General features: G+C 36.8%; 1 protein-coding gene across 3 annotated transcripts in view; it reads left to right on the top strand.

Moving 5' to 3' along the window:
• The window catches only part of macrod2 (mono-ADP ribosylhydrolase 2), an 836537-nt gene extending 825229 nt beyond the window's left edge, over positions 1–11308 (top strand). For 2 of the 3 annotated variants that reach the window (XM_022685268.2, XM_022685265.2), the window contains 3 exons: positions 2565–2627; positions 7479–7523; positions 8592–11308. In XM_022685268.2, the coding sequence (XP_022540989.2) occupies positions 2565–2627; positions 7479–7523; positions 8592–8629 (146 nt within the window). In that variant the 3' untranslated portion in view covers positions 8630–11308. The remainder of the gene's footprint in view (positions 1–2564; positions 2628–7478; positions 7524–8591) is intronic. The other variant, XM_022685267.2, reaches the window with a different exon arrangement.
• The last annotated feature ends 7208 nt before the right edge of the window (positions 11309–18516 follow it).

The raw sequence follows: 18516 nt of genomic DNA, 5'->3' as shown, positions 1-18516 counted from the left end.
TGGTTGGAACGTTGGCTTGATGGGTTTCAGGTAGGATTCAGGTGGGCATGGGCGCTGACTGGGTTTGTATAGGTATTGTTACTTGGACCCGGTTTGGCTTCCCAAATGTGCACGATCATTAGAGCCCAATATTCGCATCTCAAATCTAGTCCAGGTAACAGTGCAGTGTACAACCCAGATGTTTAAACCCATGTTTAGCCCTCCTGGTTTTATCACTGACCCTGATTAAGCTGCCCATAAAGGTCCAGTATGAACTTAGTGCTCAGTGTTTGGCCAATCGCTTCTTGTTTTGTTAAATTTTGATCAAATTGAGCATCTGGATATTCTTTCTAATGTTACACAAAGGTCAATCTTTCATTCACTCAGATATCCTTGAACTCAAATTGGCCCCATTTCTGACATTGACTCTCTGCTGACTTTTGGCAGCAGAGGAAGAAAAACAAAGTGTGCTTTTAAAAATTGCCAAAATATCTCTATAAAACATTAAAGAGATAAATTAAAGGAAACGGTCATAGGAATAGTCTGGTTAAACTAGGCCTTTAAGAGAAAATGTTCTGAACCTTTTTAAACAGCATTTTTTAAGAAAATTTCCAACATACCGAGGATCTGTTTACATTTCTTTGACAGAAACAGGGTCTTGCGAGGTCTTTCAGTGGTCTTTCATCAGTCTCTCACAGCTGTTGACTACTTGCTTGAATGTCTGGCTCCGTCTTATAAAGCGTTTAGATGTATTGCTGGTGAGCCTTCTGGTACGCCCCGCTGTGATTTGCACCAGAAAGTTGAATCTTCTTTTGACTCTCATAAGGACGCGTTGTTTTCTGGCACTATCTCATAACACCATATAGCGTTACTGTCTCTTTAAATGTCAAATTTGGTATTTTCCATCAATTCATGAGCATTTTCTCATTGTGTATCCGTGTTACGCTGCTTGATGATTTATAGGTGACCTATGTATATGAATAAGTAATCTGTTCTAGATAATCCAAAGCCTCGGAGCAGCCAAAGCATGACATAATTAATGATGTGTTTTCATAAGTAAGAATCTTAAAATATAAAAGTTATTTATACCGTGTACAGATGACCCATTTTTGTACACAGCTCTGACCTGTTGAGGCGTGGCCTCCTCAAGACCTCTGAAGGTGTCCTGTGGTATCTGGCACACTACGCACACTAAGACTATTATTACATTAAAGCAGATTCTTTAACAGGTTCTGTAAGCTGTACAGTGGAACCTACATAAGCTTCAGGAACACCTGGGTGCCCATGACCTGAGTGTGGGTAATTTTATACCTACTTTGGTATCCTAAACCGCATCCAGAGTGTATTTTCACACCTTGCACTAGAAGATCTAGAAGTGAGGTGTATTCAGGTAAATTTCTACCGCGGGATAAACAGGTGCGCCACTGACTGATTAAAACCATGACAACAGTCAACAGTCAGATGTGCAATCCTATTATATTGGGTGCACGTAAATCCAGCTTTTACATAAACAATTAACAAATCTATCCTAAGAATTAAGAATAAAATAACATTACTGTTCCCTTAAATGAGCTGCTGGTGTATCTTTACAGTGTGAACAAGTAGCTGTAAGACGCACAAAAGCGGTGCACTGTTAAGATACGAACGCGCCAAAGTCAGAGCTCACCTGGATTTACACACTGGCTTTTATACTTATTTTTTTTTTATCTCCAAGAATTGTTGGAGATTGTTGGTCCAAAGAACCTAAATTTAATCCAACCATGAATTGAAAACACTTTTTTATTTTAGTGAATTATATCACACCGGCTTTTATAGATAGAGCACATTGAATGCGACTTGATAACAGAATGGAAATGAATGTACAGTCGGTTATGGCTCAGTCTGATTCATTTCTTTAATCTGAGCTCTGCTCTCTTCTCTCTCTTTCTCTCTTTTTCTCTTTCTCTCTGTGGTATGCCAGTGTGTTCTCTCTTCACAGTAAAGTCCCAGTACTGAATTAACACCTACAGTGTGGAATTAACAGCTACGCTGCTGCTGAAGCAGCTGGAAATAAATAGCCTGTGTGAGAGCTCATTCAGCACGGGGGAGTGAACTGAGGAGGATGCTATTATAAGTAATAGAGCTTCAGGACACTGGAATGTTAGAATCAGAATAAAACCTGGTATTTCAATAGGCAGGACACACATAAGAGGAATGTGCAGCGCACCAGGCGGAATAAAACCTCATTCACACTCAGGAGTCATGATATCATATTGATATTCGGCTTCAGAAGCACCAATCAAAAGTACTGTACATCCATTAAACAGTATTTTAATTTAGTGAACTGAAATGTTTATTCTGCCTATTAATGTCCTGTTAAACTGATCATGCACACACTCAGCAGCAAAAATGTATATTCAAAAATATATATTCAAGGTTTAGTATATTTAAGGTTTAGTTTTATTTAAATCAACTCCAACTCATTTTATTGAAAACTGTTTTTTACTAACTTTTTTTTATAATTCTACTGCCAAGTATAATTCAGTATAATATACAGTAATTGCAGTATACCTTAACAAAGTATGTTCTGTTGCTGTGTTTTACAGGTGAAGATGGGGACCAAAGTGCAACTGCACCGGACAATAAAAATGAAGAGTGCAAACCTACAGGTAAGATAAACTGTGAGATGGATATGATCTACGGGAGTTGGAGAATGAAACTGAAACACCTGGATTTAGAGCACAATAATTGATTGTGGTGACGGACAGTTCTGGTGGAAACAGGAGAGTTGAGGTGCACATTGAATTCTGCCGTGATTTGATCAGCCGTGGTTTTATGTTTTTTGGATACAATCCGGGTTAGCACCCGAACATCCCTTTCAGACAGCTTCCTCTTACAGCGTCCACAGTTAATCCTGTTGGATGTGGTTGGTCCTTCTTGGTGGTATGCTGATATTACCCTGGATACCATGGCTCTTGATGCATCAAAAAGACTTGCTGTCTTGGTCACAGATGCTCCAGCAAGATGTGCACCAACAATTTGTCCTCTTTTAAACTTCTTTTGAACCCCTTCTTACCCTGCTAATTGAACCTTCACACTCTGCTCTTACTGGTGCAATGTGCAATTAATGAAGATTGGACACCAGGCTGCTCAAATTTAGGTGTTTCAGTTTCATTGTCCAACCCCTGTATATGTCGATATACACAGTTATGTTATGATATCACAGTCCTGACATGCAGAATGTCCTTTCAGATTTCCCTTGACCCAGTTATGAGTTTATATTTTTATATTCCTGATGATGGAACTGTCTGTTCCTCCATTCTCCTGCAAGAACAAAAACAGCGACACGGTCGTTCATGTGTAAATAAGCGCTCCTCGCCCGAGGCCAGGCTCCACATGTTCAGAAACTGGGACATTAACGTAGATGTGAGGCAGAGAGAGAAATCATGCTACTGTCAGAAAAAAATCCACCACAAATTAGGGGGCATTCATACCGGACGAGCTGTGCCATGCTGCCATGCCCTCAAAGATCAGTTCATTCGACTACGTTCTTATCTGGGGAGCTGTTTGTTAACTTGCGGTTTCTGAGGCTGGTAACTCTGATGAATTAATCCTGTACAACAGAGGAAACTGTTGGTCTTCCTTTCCTGGGACGCTCCTGATGAGTGCCAGTTTCATCAGCATGCTTTCGATGGTGTTTGCAACTATGCTTATGCTTATGCATAAAAATACCAAGTTTCTTTGAACAAATTATAAACCTCTAATTAAAAGCTGAACTGCTTGAATTTTTGCACCAAGAGTGAGCAGCATAACGTAATCCAAAAGCAGTGTGTAAGACTGGTGGAGGAGAACATGATGCCAAGATGCATGAAAAAAAAAAACTGTGATAAAAAACCATTGGGGTTATTCCACCAAATACTGATTTCTGAACTCTTAAAACTACTTTATGAATATGAACTTGTTTTTTTATTTGCATTATTTGAGGTCTGAAAGCTCTGCATCTTTTTTGTTATTTCAGGCGTTTCTTTCAATATTTTCTGCAAATAAATGCTCTAAATGAGAATATTTTTATTTGTAATTTGGGAGAAATGTTGTCTGTAGTTTATAGAATAAAACAACAATGTTCATTTTACTCAAACATAAACCTATAAATAGAGAAACACAAAATCAGAGAAACTGATTCAGAAACTGAACATATAAATGTAAATTATTAATGGGCAGTTGTTTTAATGTTTTTTTTTTCGTTATTAAACAATATACAGTATAAATATGATATAAGTTAAATATATTTGAACACAAAGTATGAATGAGCATCTGTCCCAGTACTGTTGTCCATATAACGTAGGTTTAACCAAAAGGTTTAAATGAGGGAAAAAGAAATAGAGTAGAGCTGTAAGCGTTTGTTCTGCATTAGAAATGCAGGGAATTATCTAGAGCTTATTGTATTAAAGGCCGCTGCTCATATTTAAACAGAGAGAAATGCTGCAGTGGAGCTGCGGTGGAGCTAATCGTTAGCTGAAGGCTCAGAGCGCGTGTGGCATATGGTGCCCATTCCAGAAAAGACCACAGTTCATCCATAGAAATGATCTTCTTCGTTTCAGCGGGCGGCTTATTGCACATTATGAATCTGGTTAATGGACGATGAGATCTGTACAGACAGGGAGATACTGCAGCTCTGCTACTGCTTTCACTCGTTTATTGTATTTGTTAAAACTGTATATTAACACCACGGTATTCTTTATTATTGTGTTTACCTGCATTAAAACACACCCACACTTTAACACAGTACAACACATTAACACTGACATACCAAATGATACACAGACTCTCTGTACACTGTACAAAATTTAAGTCACTCCAATTTAAAATCATAAAGCAACTCATTTCCCGGCCTTTTTTAAGTCAGTACAACTTTATGGCTCGTTTGTTCTCTGCACACAAAATTAGGGTGACCTAACAAGTCTTAAATGTTAGCTAAACTTTAATTATTGAATCACTTTAATATTTTTTTTTTATCAGTTTATTATAGTTCTTTTATAATTGGCTGAACTTAATATATTTAGTCGAGGTAATTGAAAAATGTATGCTAGACTTGCCAACTAAAAATGTGTGGAAATTAGTTGATAAAACATTTTTAGTTAAATTAACAAATTCACCATGATAATAAATTATTATAATTATTTATTTTTTAATGTTGACCCTTTGGTCTTATATAGAGATACTGCCCATAACAACTAGTGTTCACATAACAACTTTATACTCGATTAAAAAAAGATGGCGGGAATCCCAATCAAAGGTTTTTACAGCCAGTCCAAGCAGATAAATGGTTCAGGTAACAATTCTCATTGAATTTTATGTTTGAAAGTAGTTCATTTACTTACTGAGTTGGGTCTTTCTAATCCCAAACGGCAAGGATCATTTTTAATTGGTTTACTATTGTCCTCATATAAGGACATTGTTTTTTTTTTTTTGTTGCAAAAACGATTTACTGTACAAAGACGAAGTTTAGTTTTTATACTAGGTAGATCCTGCTAATCTCAAATAAATCTCAAATAGCTAGGATAAATTAAAAATAGACACTAAGCAAAAATATATAGGTATTCTCTACATATTTTTATAGAACTGCCAGCTCTTACAGCATAATACTGGGGCAGCACAAGAGTGAACTCTGTAGCTTCCAGCTCCATTAGGACACAATATAAAGGTGATTTGCTCTTACAGCCTACAACACTGAGGCTTAGCAATCCACACATATATTACACTAAAGCACGACTAGGATAAAGTAGCTTTGGGCAACAGACAACAGATGGTAAGTAAGGGACAGGCCGCACCTAATATGCAAATATATGGTAATATATGGGAAAGCTGTATGAACCAACACTGTAGAAAGAGCATTGATATGTGTAGGGACTAAAAGTTGGTTTAAATACGTTTTTTTTTTTTGGCTCGAGAAGCATTTTTAAGTTACAGGTTGAAGTTACCTTAACTCATTTGTACTGTTCACTCAACTTGATATTATTAGTTCTCCTGACTAATACACTAAATCAGTTTTTAGAGTGTACAGAGAACTCTGTTACTATTTAAAGTAGATTATAAATAGAACAGCGCATCAGAATATAGGAAATATGATCCAGGATGCTTCAGATTTGTAAAGAGCATCTTTATAAAGTTTGTCCAAAAAGTCCAATTTTATTTAGACAGTGCTGTTCTTTCATCTTTTGTTTTTTTTTAACACTTTCATGTGTTTATACATAAATATTGTGCTGGCAGTGCCGAATTCTAGCCTTTTTTATTCCCTTTAAAACGTTTAAATAAAAGTAAAACTTACATGCTCAGTGTGCTCAGTGTGTGGTGGTTTCTGCGGTGCTGCGATGCTGCGGTGCTCCAGGCGCTGCCCACAGCATGTTCAGCTCGTTCTATAATAAAGGGAACGTTGGGGAAGACTCACTCACAGCTAACGCTAACGCTAATGCTAATGCTAAAGCTAAAGCTAACACTCAGTTCTAATTCTGCAGAACTAACTCCTGCCTTCTGAGTGCTTTGTTCTTCTCTTTTCTTCTTCCTCACTTCTCCTCCCTCTCTTACTTCCTCTTCTTTCATCCTGTTCTCCGTCCTCTTCTTTCTTCTGGCTTAATTTCTTACTCTCTTGCTTCTTACCCACTTTTATTTCTTTTATTATTTTTTTTTCTTCTTTCTTCTTTTGCTGTTACCTTGTTTTCTCCTGCACAATCTTTTTGTTTCTTCTTCTTTAATTATTTTGCTTCTTTTTTGCTGCTTTTGCCTTGTGATTTTCTTCCGTTTTACTTCATCCTGTCATTTACTTTTCTTCCTCTTTATCACCTCTTTATCTTTTAACACTGTTTCTTATTTTCTTTTGTTCCTCAATCTTCTCTTTTTACTTCATTGCGTTCCTCTTTTGGGTTTCATCCTGTTCTCCATCTTTTTCTTCTTTTGAATTTCTTCTTTTCTCTTTTTTTCTTTCTTTATCCTTCTCTCTTTTCTATTTAAATTTTTTCTTCACCTTCTTTTTTAAATCTTTTATTTTTGTTCTTCTCTGATCTTTTTCTTTTTTTCATTGTTTCGTTGTACCTCTTTATTGCTTTCTTTTTCTTTACTTTTATTCCTCTGCCAAATATGTACATTTTCTCTTTTACTGCTTCTTTAATATTTTATTTGTTCTGATTTCTTCTTCTCTTCAATCGTTTTAATCCATTATTTCATATATTTTTATTTTCTCTATCTTCTCTTATTCTTTATTTACTTTTTTCTCCTGCTTTCTTTTTAATTTGATCTTTTCTCTTTTCTCTCCCTCTGTATTCTTCCATGCTGTCATGTTGGTTACATTCTTCTCCTTTTTTCTTTTATTCTTCTTCTCTTTCTTGTTTTACTTTGTTTTTCTTGTTTATCTGTCTTTTTTGTCTTCTTTTTTCCTTTTTCTTCTCTCTTTCCTCATTTACCCCGTTTTTCTGTTTTTCGGTTTCTCCTCCTTCATGTTGTTCTATCTCTCTTTTTTCTCTCAGTAGTGGAGGTGAAGCAGCAGACAGCAGACAGCAGTCAGTCCAAAGGTGACGAAAGAATAATAATAACACTGCGGCAATAAATCACCAAATAACTTCAATAACTCCATTCATTATTCACCTCTCTCTCCATCTGTCTATCTGTCAATATATCTGTCTGATTATCTGTCTGTCTGTCTGTCTGTATGTCTGACAACCTGAAAACATGTCATGTAGTTTGATGGACAGCGGTGCTATCATCACTATTACTATTTATAGTGCGGGTACCAGACTGTGCCGGTGTATTTCTTACCATTACAGACTGAACCTGTTCTATATGAACATCTCATCTTTCATTCAGAAGGTGTGGGCGGGAATGGGCGGGGTCATGTGGGATTCGCTCGTCCTATCACAGTTTAGTGTTTTGTTGTAATTTTATTTTTTATTTTTTTTTACTTTTTGACCTCCTAGGGTCTGTGGACATATTTTAGAATTAGATATTTTAGAAATATAATGAAAGTTGGCCCGCTGTTAAGCAGGTTTTTATAATGTGAGATACAAAGTTTGAACGCTAGGTGTCAGAAACAGTCTAAAAGCGGAGAGAGTGTTCAGTTGTACCGCAGAAACCGAGGCAAAGAGTCTAAAAGCGGAGAGAATGCTCAGTTGTAGCGCAGAAAAAGGGGCAAAAGAGTCTAAAATTGAAGAGAATGTTCAGTTGTAGTGCAGAAAAAGGGGCAAAAGAGTCTAAAATTGAAGAGAATGCTCAGTTGTAGTGCAGAAAAACGGGCCAAAGAGTCTAAAAGTAAGACATCATGAAATGAAACATCAATTTGAAAAATCTTTTACGCAACACTGTCAAAGATAAAGATAGTAAGTCAAGTAAAATGGTGTGTAAATGAAAGTAATCAGGAAAATGTATTATTTAAAGTGGTATATTTTACTGTTTGCTACCGAGTCTTCATAGTCTTTACAGTCCTGCCAAGGACACACCTTACCTCATCTTACCTCAACCTTAGAAACACAGCCACTGTTATCCACCACTCAGTCCAAGACGTCAAAGAACTGACTTCTTTTAACTAGAATTTCTCCTTCTTCTTTTCCGTTCTTCTTATACTGTACATGTGTTCTGATTTCCAGATGGTCCAGAGGATAAACCTGAGCTGAAGAAGGACTAAGATGACAATCAGCCTCGTAGGAACCGCACCGGCAAACTGTGTGAAGGCGAAGATCACACCACTCGAGTTTCCCACACAGCGGAGTCTACCCGAAACCACAGAGAGGAAGATTCCCATCTGTCCCCCGTCCCTCCTTCCTTGCTCTTCTCTTTTATTTCAATTCCTGCTTTTGCTTTTCTTTACTTTTGGATCGGGCTGATGTTTAATCAAACATACTATATATAAACACAGAGAATTCAGACACATATGTCTACATATCATAGAGAGTTTAATGGGTTTATTGGGTTTAATGGTGTTAATGGAGTGAATGGAGTTCAGGACGGAGGCAATATGTGTTACCTCACTGAATCGCTGCTCTCAGTCATTTCCGATCTTCTGGGCATTCTGGTGCTGGATTTATTTAAGGTTATAAGGGCCCTTAATTAATATACTACATAATATAACAGTGTGTTCCTCAATGATTGACGCTTTGGGTATGAGTATAGAACATAGCAGCTGCATTTTGGTGATGATAAAATACGATATTTTGATTTTGGATGATTTTATTTGTGTTTTTTAGGCAAATAACACTAGTGGGACACACGTCAGGAGCATCTTCATATTTACATCTGAGTAATTTTGTGTGTGTGTGTGTGTGTGTGTGTGTGTGGGGTTGTGTGTGAGGATAACAAATGTGAATGAGAACTAATGATAAAAGAAAAGCAACTTTAAGAACTTTATGGAGTGATTACAGTGATAAAAAGCGCACTTTAGTTCAGTCGTTGGCTTTATTTACACCTGGTGTTACAGTTGTGCATGTGTTTCTTGTTGTTAGCTGAATGCGTACGTAAAGTTGGAGTTTTTAAACCAGGTGAAAATTGGGCCTAAATGCTAAACGTTTTTATTTGCGAGAGAGACGCCAAACCAAGTGAATCAGAGTGAATCAGCTGAGTGTGATTAAAGCTCTTATGATGAACTGTTTTAGTCAAAAACTCCAGATTTTAGTCTAAAAATCTCCAGTGACCCAGTCCTAACTCAGTTTCAACCAGTAAAACTCTTATTTCACACATTAGCTATTATTGACTAGTCACATGACCAGGACAACACATCCCTAATGTATTTCTGATGTATTTCTTTTTTTTTTTTTTTTTTTTTACCATTAATTAACATGAAATTTCATTTTGCACACTCTTCACAATATATAACTTTTTTTATTAGTAAAAACTTCAGTTACATATATACATAATAGCTTTAATTACTTTATTGCTTATAAACATATCTCTACTCTAATTCTCACAAGTAAAAACATCAATAAATACATTATTACACAATAAAATAAAACATTGTTCTCTTTGAGGCAAGACATACATATATTTATGTTTTTTTATTTATGCAAAGGTGACAAAAATGGGCAAAATGAATGAAAACCTGCCCAAAAATAAATAAATAAATAAATAAATAAACATGGCTGGTATTTGGCCTTTTTTTTTTCATTTCGTTCAGCAAAAAAAATAAATAAATTAGCATTTTAAATATCTGAATATGTACATATATTGAAGAAACAGTGAGAATTACATTACAGATATATTGTCCTGGTTATATATGTGACTTGTCTGAATCTCTTTATTAGAGAATCACTGAATATTTGGCAACCAAAACTATTTGTTACACCTAAAGTTACACTTTTGCTAAAAAATGTAAAATATTAAATAAAGTAAGCAAAAATAGATTTATGATATTTAATTTATGCATTGGTAAAAACTAAAAAGTGGCAAAATTTATGAAAATGTGCAACAAAACATTCAATAATTCTAATACAATTTTAGCCTAAAACAGTTTTATCATAATTTCTGACCTGAATGCTTTGAATTTTTTTCCTTGATCTTCTTTCCTTGTTTATGTGTAGATTGTGTGATACTTTCGACATTAAACGCTCAGAGTTCTGAGACACGTCGACATTTCTGCTTTATTCTGCTTTGAACAACCAAGCCATGCCACAAAAACTTCGCTGGGCGACTGATCGCTTCAATCGAGTGATTAAAAAAAGCTCACGATTAAAAATAACTTTTTAGGACAAAAATGTACAAAAAAAATAGAGACAGCATCCATCACATCAGTTCTTTTTTTCATCAGAGTTTTTATGGGACTGATTTTCATCAGTATAGGTACTCTACTAATGCATGCCAGCTGATTTCTGTTCTGTTTATTTTATTTTATAATTTTTATTTTTATTTTAAAACCACAGCAGCACCCTCTCTACACTCTCAATCTCTCTGCATTTTTACTCCACTGTTCCCGTGTTCCAGAAAATCTGCCTTATTTGACACAGCACATCCTACACGCTACATGTTCACGGATAATAAAATAAAAAAATTAACGGTGGTGGTGCAAATGCAAATGCAAATACTACACGTGCAGCTTTTGAATGAATTAAATCCTATATAAAGTGATGAGTGATTTAAAAAAAATGGAACCAATAAATAAATGAGAAAATCTTGGAGTATTTTTTTTTTCCTGCGTTAAAAATAAATCTACTTTTGTTGATGAATCAAAAAAAGATCTCTTTCATTCATTCTGTTCTAAAGAGGTTGATTAGTCACTTTCAGTGGTGCCGTACTGATATCAGATGAACGTATGCCTTCATGATTTGGTGTTTGCTTTGCTATACGAATATGAATAAAGTTTAAAGCATTCTTTTCATGGCCTGAGTGGATTTTTTCTGTCGTTTCTCTTGAGTAAAGCCTGGTTATTTGCAAGAACACTGCCTAATAAACCCAACACTACAGCACACCAATAGAAACTCTGATTAATAGGCAGATAATACGCCTGTGTGGGATCTTTAAATGTGAAATTACAGCCAGAGCTGTTGAGGCTCAATCAGGCTTACAAAACCATATTCTAATACTTACAAACTAAGTAAAAAATTGCTAATGCTAATGCTAATGTTCATGAGTTCACCATTAGGAGAACACTGAGCTTCAGTGGTGCACACAGCACCAGTGCTGCTCTCCAAAGAGAAAACTGTTAAAGCTCACATGACATGAACAAGCTATATAGATAATAGATTTTAAATTTTTATTATAGTTTAATTTGTTTAATAAAGTTTCCACATTTTCTCTCTCAGTTCAGTTAGTTTTAATTTGTTTTTAGAGTGGGTTTGCTAGTTTTTGTTAGTTTTTAATTTTATTATTAGTGCTTAATTCTAGTTTTAGGGTTTTTTATATACTTTGGTTTATTTGTGAGGTGTAGGATTCAAAAAGGTGTTATGTAATAAAACTCAACAACTGTAACAGTCCACAAGCTAGCAGCCTTAAGTGCAAAATCTATGTAACAGTGCTGCTTAAAACAGCTAATAGAGCACACATGAACAACTAATATATTTTTATATTTTCAACTAATATTTAAAATAATACAACAACGGATTGAATTTTTTTAATTTATTATTATTATTATTATTATTATTATTATTATTATTATTATTATTATTATTATTATTATTATTATTATTATAGTAATATAATACAGGAAATTGACAAATTCTGCACCTAACAGCTGGGGTTATGCATAGGGCTCAGCCAGGATCTACTACTCACTCAACTAACAATAATAGCAAAACCAACACAATCTGATACTGGCTCGACAAGAATCCAGAAGCACAGCCTAACACTATGTTCATGGTCCACTGCCTCAACTGCCAAGTAACAGACCTACCAAAAAATAACCTATGAACACACAGAATCCCTCCTTAATCTAAGCTCACTTCCTTTAACTATGGCAACAACACACTTACCTAAGCACAATCACACACAATAAATCACATTATAAGTTGCGTGAGCAGAACACAGCAACCACTACCATCTGATACTGGCTCGACAAGAATCCAGAAGCATAGCGAACTATGTTCATGGTCCGTGCCTCAACTGCCAAGTACTCAGACGTCTACAAAAACTCATGAGACAAATTATTACAAGAGCAGGACCACACCAATCCCCTTCATCCAAACTCTAACACAAACTTCAGTGCAAGCTCTTCTCAGGGGTCATCAGGCAGGCACCTTCCTTCGTCAGTGTTTCGCTGAATTAGGCCCATACCATCATAATGGTATGATATGTCAGTGCACATTGGTCCTTTGATACTGTTTAATATTATTGTCTCATTTGTTTGATTTTGTTCTACTTACTAACTTTTAGGTCAAATTTATGCAGCAATAAAGTAAATTCTAAAGGTTTCGAAAACTTTTAAGCACCATTGTTGTTGCAGTAAGTAGGTCTGTCACAATAACTGCAATATCAATTTATCAAACAATAAATGAACATGACCTCAATCATTTTTGATAATGGTGATATTTTTCGTATATTGTGTTTATTTGTATGTTTGTTCACATATATAACAGTGAACAGTATTTTATCCAGTCATGCTTCAATAACTGTGACTCCATAACATACACACAGTGTGGAGTAAAGTAGGTGAAGAGATAAGTATATCATTCCCAAACGTATTATAATAAATGATTTATTCAAATTTTATTGTCTTTAAAAAGTGTATAATTGCTTTTTTATGCTATTCTGTTATCATTATTTCAGTGGCATTTAATAGTCTTAAAATTACGATATATCGTCTACTAAATAATCTTATCATGACAGACCTAGCAGTACATTTAATTTTAATTCCGTTTAAATTTGGGGTAAATAGCATCTGCCATTATCTTCTTTAAACATCTGGAAGCTTTAAAAAGTTGGTGAACAAAAAGAAAAAAGTAAAGCTTGTGGCCCTCGAGTGGCCATACAATCCTCCAAGCGTCCGCCCTCGCTTAATCCACAGTCTTTTTAAGAGTAACTGGAGCTTTTTCACTGTTTTCACTGTTTACTGACTTCCAGATGGCAGTGGGAACCGAGCTGAATTCAGTTGTATTCGTAATGCAGTTTAAACAATAGACACAGCGAACAATAGTCACAAAACAGCTCTGCGTGGGCCCACGCCCAGACCCTGATTCATCAGCAAGCCAAGGGCAAAAGTAGAGAAGGTAAAAGTCACCCGAGAGATGGCAGGAGGAACAGAGTTAGGAGCCAGATGAAACTGACTGAGGGCATGTCTTTAAACTTTGGTGTTTATTGTTTGTTTTTTGGCTTCTTTGGCTGGATGTTCGGTTGTTTCTTTGCTGGAGGATCTTTTAAGATTTGAGATAAAAGCTAAAAGAACTGAGGAACAAAGTTTTGGGTCTTTTTTCAAGTCATGAATGATAGAAGATAAAAACAACTACACACAAATACCTGTCAAAATAGCAGAGGAAATTACAGCAAAAGGTGAAATAGTTCTCAGTACATTAAATAAAGAGACCCACTGATGTTTTAGAGAGTGAATCAAATGGCTATACAACTATATTTCAGAATTGAGTCATCCTATGACTTCTGCCATGTCCAATGGAAGCAATTTAATAAAAAAGTCAAAGCTAATGTAAGAAATTCTAGTGTTTTTTATTTGATTTGCCTTTTTAATACCTCCCAAATTTTTCTAAATTTGTAGACTAGGAATGATAATAAATCTTCATCTGTACTGAAAACCTTGAGCAGGAAACTGGACGAAATCCTTAAGAATCCAGTGCCAGACTGTGTCCTTCTAAAGAGGCGTGAGGCTGAACTTCCGGACAGCGACGCTGCTGAAAAATAAGTATTCATCTCAGAGTTCAGAATCCAGAGTCCTTCAGTGTGTTAGAGAGAGAGAGAGATGTAAATCCAAAAAGTTATTTCCAGCTAAACAGACAAGTTTCTCAAATGTAGGCGGACACAGTTCCCTAATGAGCGTTCTGAGAACAACAGCGACCAGCAACTCCATCTCCAACGATGACTCGGATAAGAGACTTTTTAAAAGACTCAAATGTGCAGTAGAGATAATATACATGTGTGTACACAGAATTTATATTTATACACCAATTAAGCATAATATTATGGTATTGTTTTTTGTTTCAGCTCCACTGATCATAAACGAGACACTTTGTAGTTCAGGTTCAAGTAGTTTTATTGTCAATACTGCATATGTACAGACAGACAGACAGTCAGACAGATAGATAGACCACCACCATGCTAATCACTGCTGTATCTGATCCACTCACTGTACCACCAGCTCAACACACACTAACACCTCATACACCACCACCATGCTAATCACTGCTATATCTGTTTCACGAATAAAGTTTAATTGGGTTTTCTATACCAAATTTTGACTTAACTTTAGGGTCTTAGGGCTTCATAGACAGGGTTTTAAAATAGTCATAGACTATATTTTCCTTTCAATGGAAAATCTCTGTTTTAAAGACTAGGCTTAAACCCTGTCTGAAAAACTGACTTTTTTTAAGGGTCCTATTTTAGTGATCTTTAGGTGAGTCTTTGCTATCATAACGTCGGGAAAAGTACTGTAAAAATTACATATACTAATACTAAGTGCATGTAGTAATTAATCATGGGTGTGCTTTGGGCGTAAAGAGAAATAAACCAATCAGAGTTAGTACTGGCAAGTTGCTTTTCTTGTCCAGAAAAGTGTATTCACAAGCAAATTATGGTGCTTTGGTCCAGACTGTGATTCACAACACCATTCACAACTGCAACTTTGGTTCAGACTCAACAAGGTCGGTGTAAAAGCACCCCCACAAAAGCAGAACTTGTATTAGGCTGAATGTAAATGTGAAGACGCTGCCTTTAGATCTGATTTATTATAACTCTTGGGAACGTGGTGGACGGAGCGCTCAGCTGATAAACAGCACAGGCCTGTTCTCCATGGCCTTTTGTGCTCATTTTAAGCAGGGGCTTGTTTGTGTGTGTGTGTGTGTGTGTTTGTGTGTGTGTATTTGTGTGTGTGTGTTTGTGTGTGTGTGTGTGTGTGTGTGTGTGTGTGTGTGTGTGTGTGTGTGTGTGTGTGGCAGCAGGAGAGGAATCGATTGCCTTCACACTCGAGTGATCTCCCACTCTCTTCATTTTTACTCGTTCTCTCAATCCCTTCCCTCTTCTTACCATCTCTCCAATTTCTCCTGCCCCCCACCTCCCTCCACCATCACCCCATCCTCACTGCATTCCAATTGCTCTCTCTCTCTCTCTCTCTCCTTTCTTTCTGTAGTGTGCTCTCAATGAATCTAACTCATTCTTTTTTTCTCTCTCTATCTCTCTCTCACTGAGTGTATCTCTCATACTGTCTCTCTCTCTCAGAGTGTATCTCTCACACTGTCTTTCTCTCTCTTACGGTCTTTCTCTTACACTGAGTGTATCTCTCATACTGTCTCTCACTCTCTCTCACTGAGTATCTCTTTCTCACAGTCTTTCTCTCTCGTACTGTCTCTCTCCTACACTGAGTGTATCTCTCACACTGTCTCTCACTCTTTCACACCGTCTCTCACTCTCTCTCACACTGTCTCTCACTCTCTCTCACACTGAGTATATCTCACTGTCTCTCTCTCTCACTGAGTATATCTCTCCCTCTCTCCCTTTCACTGTCTCTCTCTCTCACTCTCTGCCTCTCTCTCACACTGAGTATATCTCACTGTCTCTCTCTCTCACTGTCTCTCACTCTCTCTCACACTGAGTATATCTCTCCCTCTCTCCCTTTCACTGTCTCTCTCTCTCACTCTCTGCCTCTCTCTCACACTGAGTATATCTCACTGTCTCTCTCTCTCTCTGTCTCTCACTCTCTCTCACACTGAGTATCTCTCTCCCTGTCTCTCTCTCTCTCTCTCCCTCTCTCTCTCTCACACTGAGTATATCTCTTTCACACTGTCGCTCTCTCACTCACTAAGTATATCTTTCTCTATTTGAGTCTCTCTCACACTGTCTCTCTCTCATACTGAAAATCTCTCTCTCTCTTCTCATAGCTCTCTTTGAGTTTCTCTCTTTCTCCCACACACATTCTCTCTCTCACACACAAAATCTATCCCTCTCTCTATCTAAGTATCTTTCTCTCTCTGTCTGTCTCCCAAACACACACAAACACACACACACACACACACACACACATACTGTCACGCACCCTGTCTGTCTGTGTGTCTCACCCTTACTCCCTCTCTGTTATACACTGAGTCTCTCTCTCTCTCTTTGTCTCTCTCTCTCTTCAGCTTGGTGTTTGGTTTCCTCATTTCAGCCGCTCCTCTCCATGTAATGAAAATACCTTTGATGAAAATAAAATAACACTTAAGTGGATTAATGCGAGCGCAGGCCGTAAACACACGAAAAAGCTAAAATGTCCTCGGAGCATAAATTCAGTTATGTGCCATTTTGCTAGCGTTTGTTTTTTATTTATACTGTCTTTTCAAGCAGGCAGATGTCTACAGGGCAGAGCACAATTCCATTTTATATGAGGAGGGATGAGAGAGAAAAAAGAAAGAGAGAGAGAGAGCGAGAGAGAGAGAAAAAGAGAGAGAGTGTAAGAGAGAGCGAGAGGGGTTGAACTGCAGTGTGCTACTGCCCCCTCCTGAATATGCTGGAGCATGGCATAGTGAGTCTATTCAGGCCTTAGTCATCCTTCTGTTGGTTTTATTATTACGTTTTGCAAACCAGAACTGTCTACTGTCAATGCTGCACCGTCACATCAAAAAACTGTAGTGAGGGTAAAGGTGTTATGAAACAGAAAAAAAACATTATCTTGTTGAATTTATAGTTGTATCTATAGTTGAATAATGAGAGTTTAGTACATGGATGTGACTTTTTAATAGAACTATATTAACGAATTTAAGACCAGTTTCACAATGACAGAAAGCACACAACACCATTATTAATTCACTAATATCAAGATTTTACAGTACTCTTCCAGTTATTCCTGTTTGTGTCTGTCAAACCAATATTTAAAACAAATAAATTTGTTTTTATTTGGAACCACAATATATAATAGAACTGTCACATTCACATGCTCCTCTTTAAGCAACCATGGACAGTTCCCACGCTCCTTGTCACCGGAATTCTGATCACCTGCACTTGTGACCTGCCCCTTTTTTCACCTCCTCAACCTGAGCATGTACTTCAGAACTGCTAACTCATCCATTTCCCTTTATAAATCTCTCGTCTCTCTAATATGAGGGTTTTGTTGTTGGTGAAGAAGGAGACGTTTATACAGGTATCAATGTGCATCATGTGAGGCGTTTCAGGGACAGATTTGTTTCCATGTGAACCGTGAAGCCAAATCTTATCTGAGCAAAAAATCTGATTTGAGCTACGTGGCTTGTAGTGTGAATGCAGCTTTAATTCACAATTCAGGCTGCTAATGAACAAGGCTGCCCAATGTGACCCTAAGCACAAACTTTGTTTCTAAGATCTTGATGCTCTTTTAGAATCTGTTGGGTGTCATCAGTCTAACAAGATGGGTACTGCGATGACAGGCTGGACCTGAATGTCAACAAGACTGATTTTCACTGTGCTCTGCAGACCCAGAGGGAGCTGCCTTTCAATCATTATCAGTGGCACAGTAATGGAAATAGTGAGCAGCTTCCGGTTCTCCACTTACACAGACAGGTTTAGCCTAGCAGAGCTAATACTGGTATTACTATATAAAACATTATATAACTGAATAAACTTTTTGCTATAGAATTTTTCTTTACCTCGGGTACAGGTAACAACTGGCTAACAAATGAACATCTATTCTGTCAGTCACGTTATGGGACATACCTCAATGCTCCATTACTCCACCTACATCTCCTCAACACCCTATCGTTCCACCTACTACATGAATCAGCACCCTATCTCCTTAAAACCATATTAAAGCGTGGCATACAGTAAGTACACTGTAATCTGTACTATTGTAATCTATCTATATATCCATCTGTCTGTCTGTCTGTATGTCTATCTATCTATTTTCTGAGATATATGGTTTAGGCAGAGCTCTTAAAGTGTTTTAACAGCGACAGGTATGCAGCAATTACAGCAACAGTAAAGAAC

The sequence above is a fragment of the Astyanax mexicanus genome, chromosome 7, assembly GCF_023375975.1.
Source record: "Astyanax mexicanus isolate ESR-SI-001 chromosome 7, AstMex3_surface, whole genome shotgun sequence".
Taxonomy (NCBI): domain Eukaryota; kingdom Metazoa; phylum Chordata; class Actinopteri; order Characiformes; family Acestrorhamphidae; genus Astyanax; species Astyanax mexicanus.
This window is presented reverse-complemented; position numbering and strand designations above follow the sequence as displayed.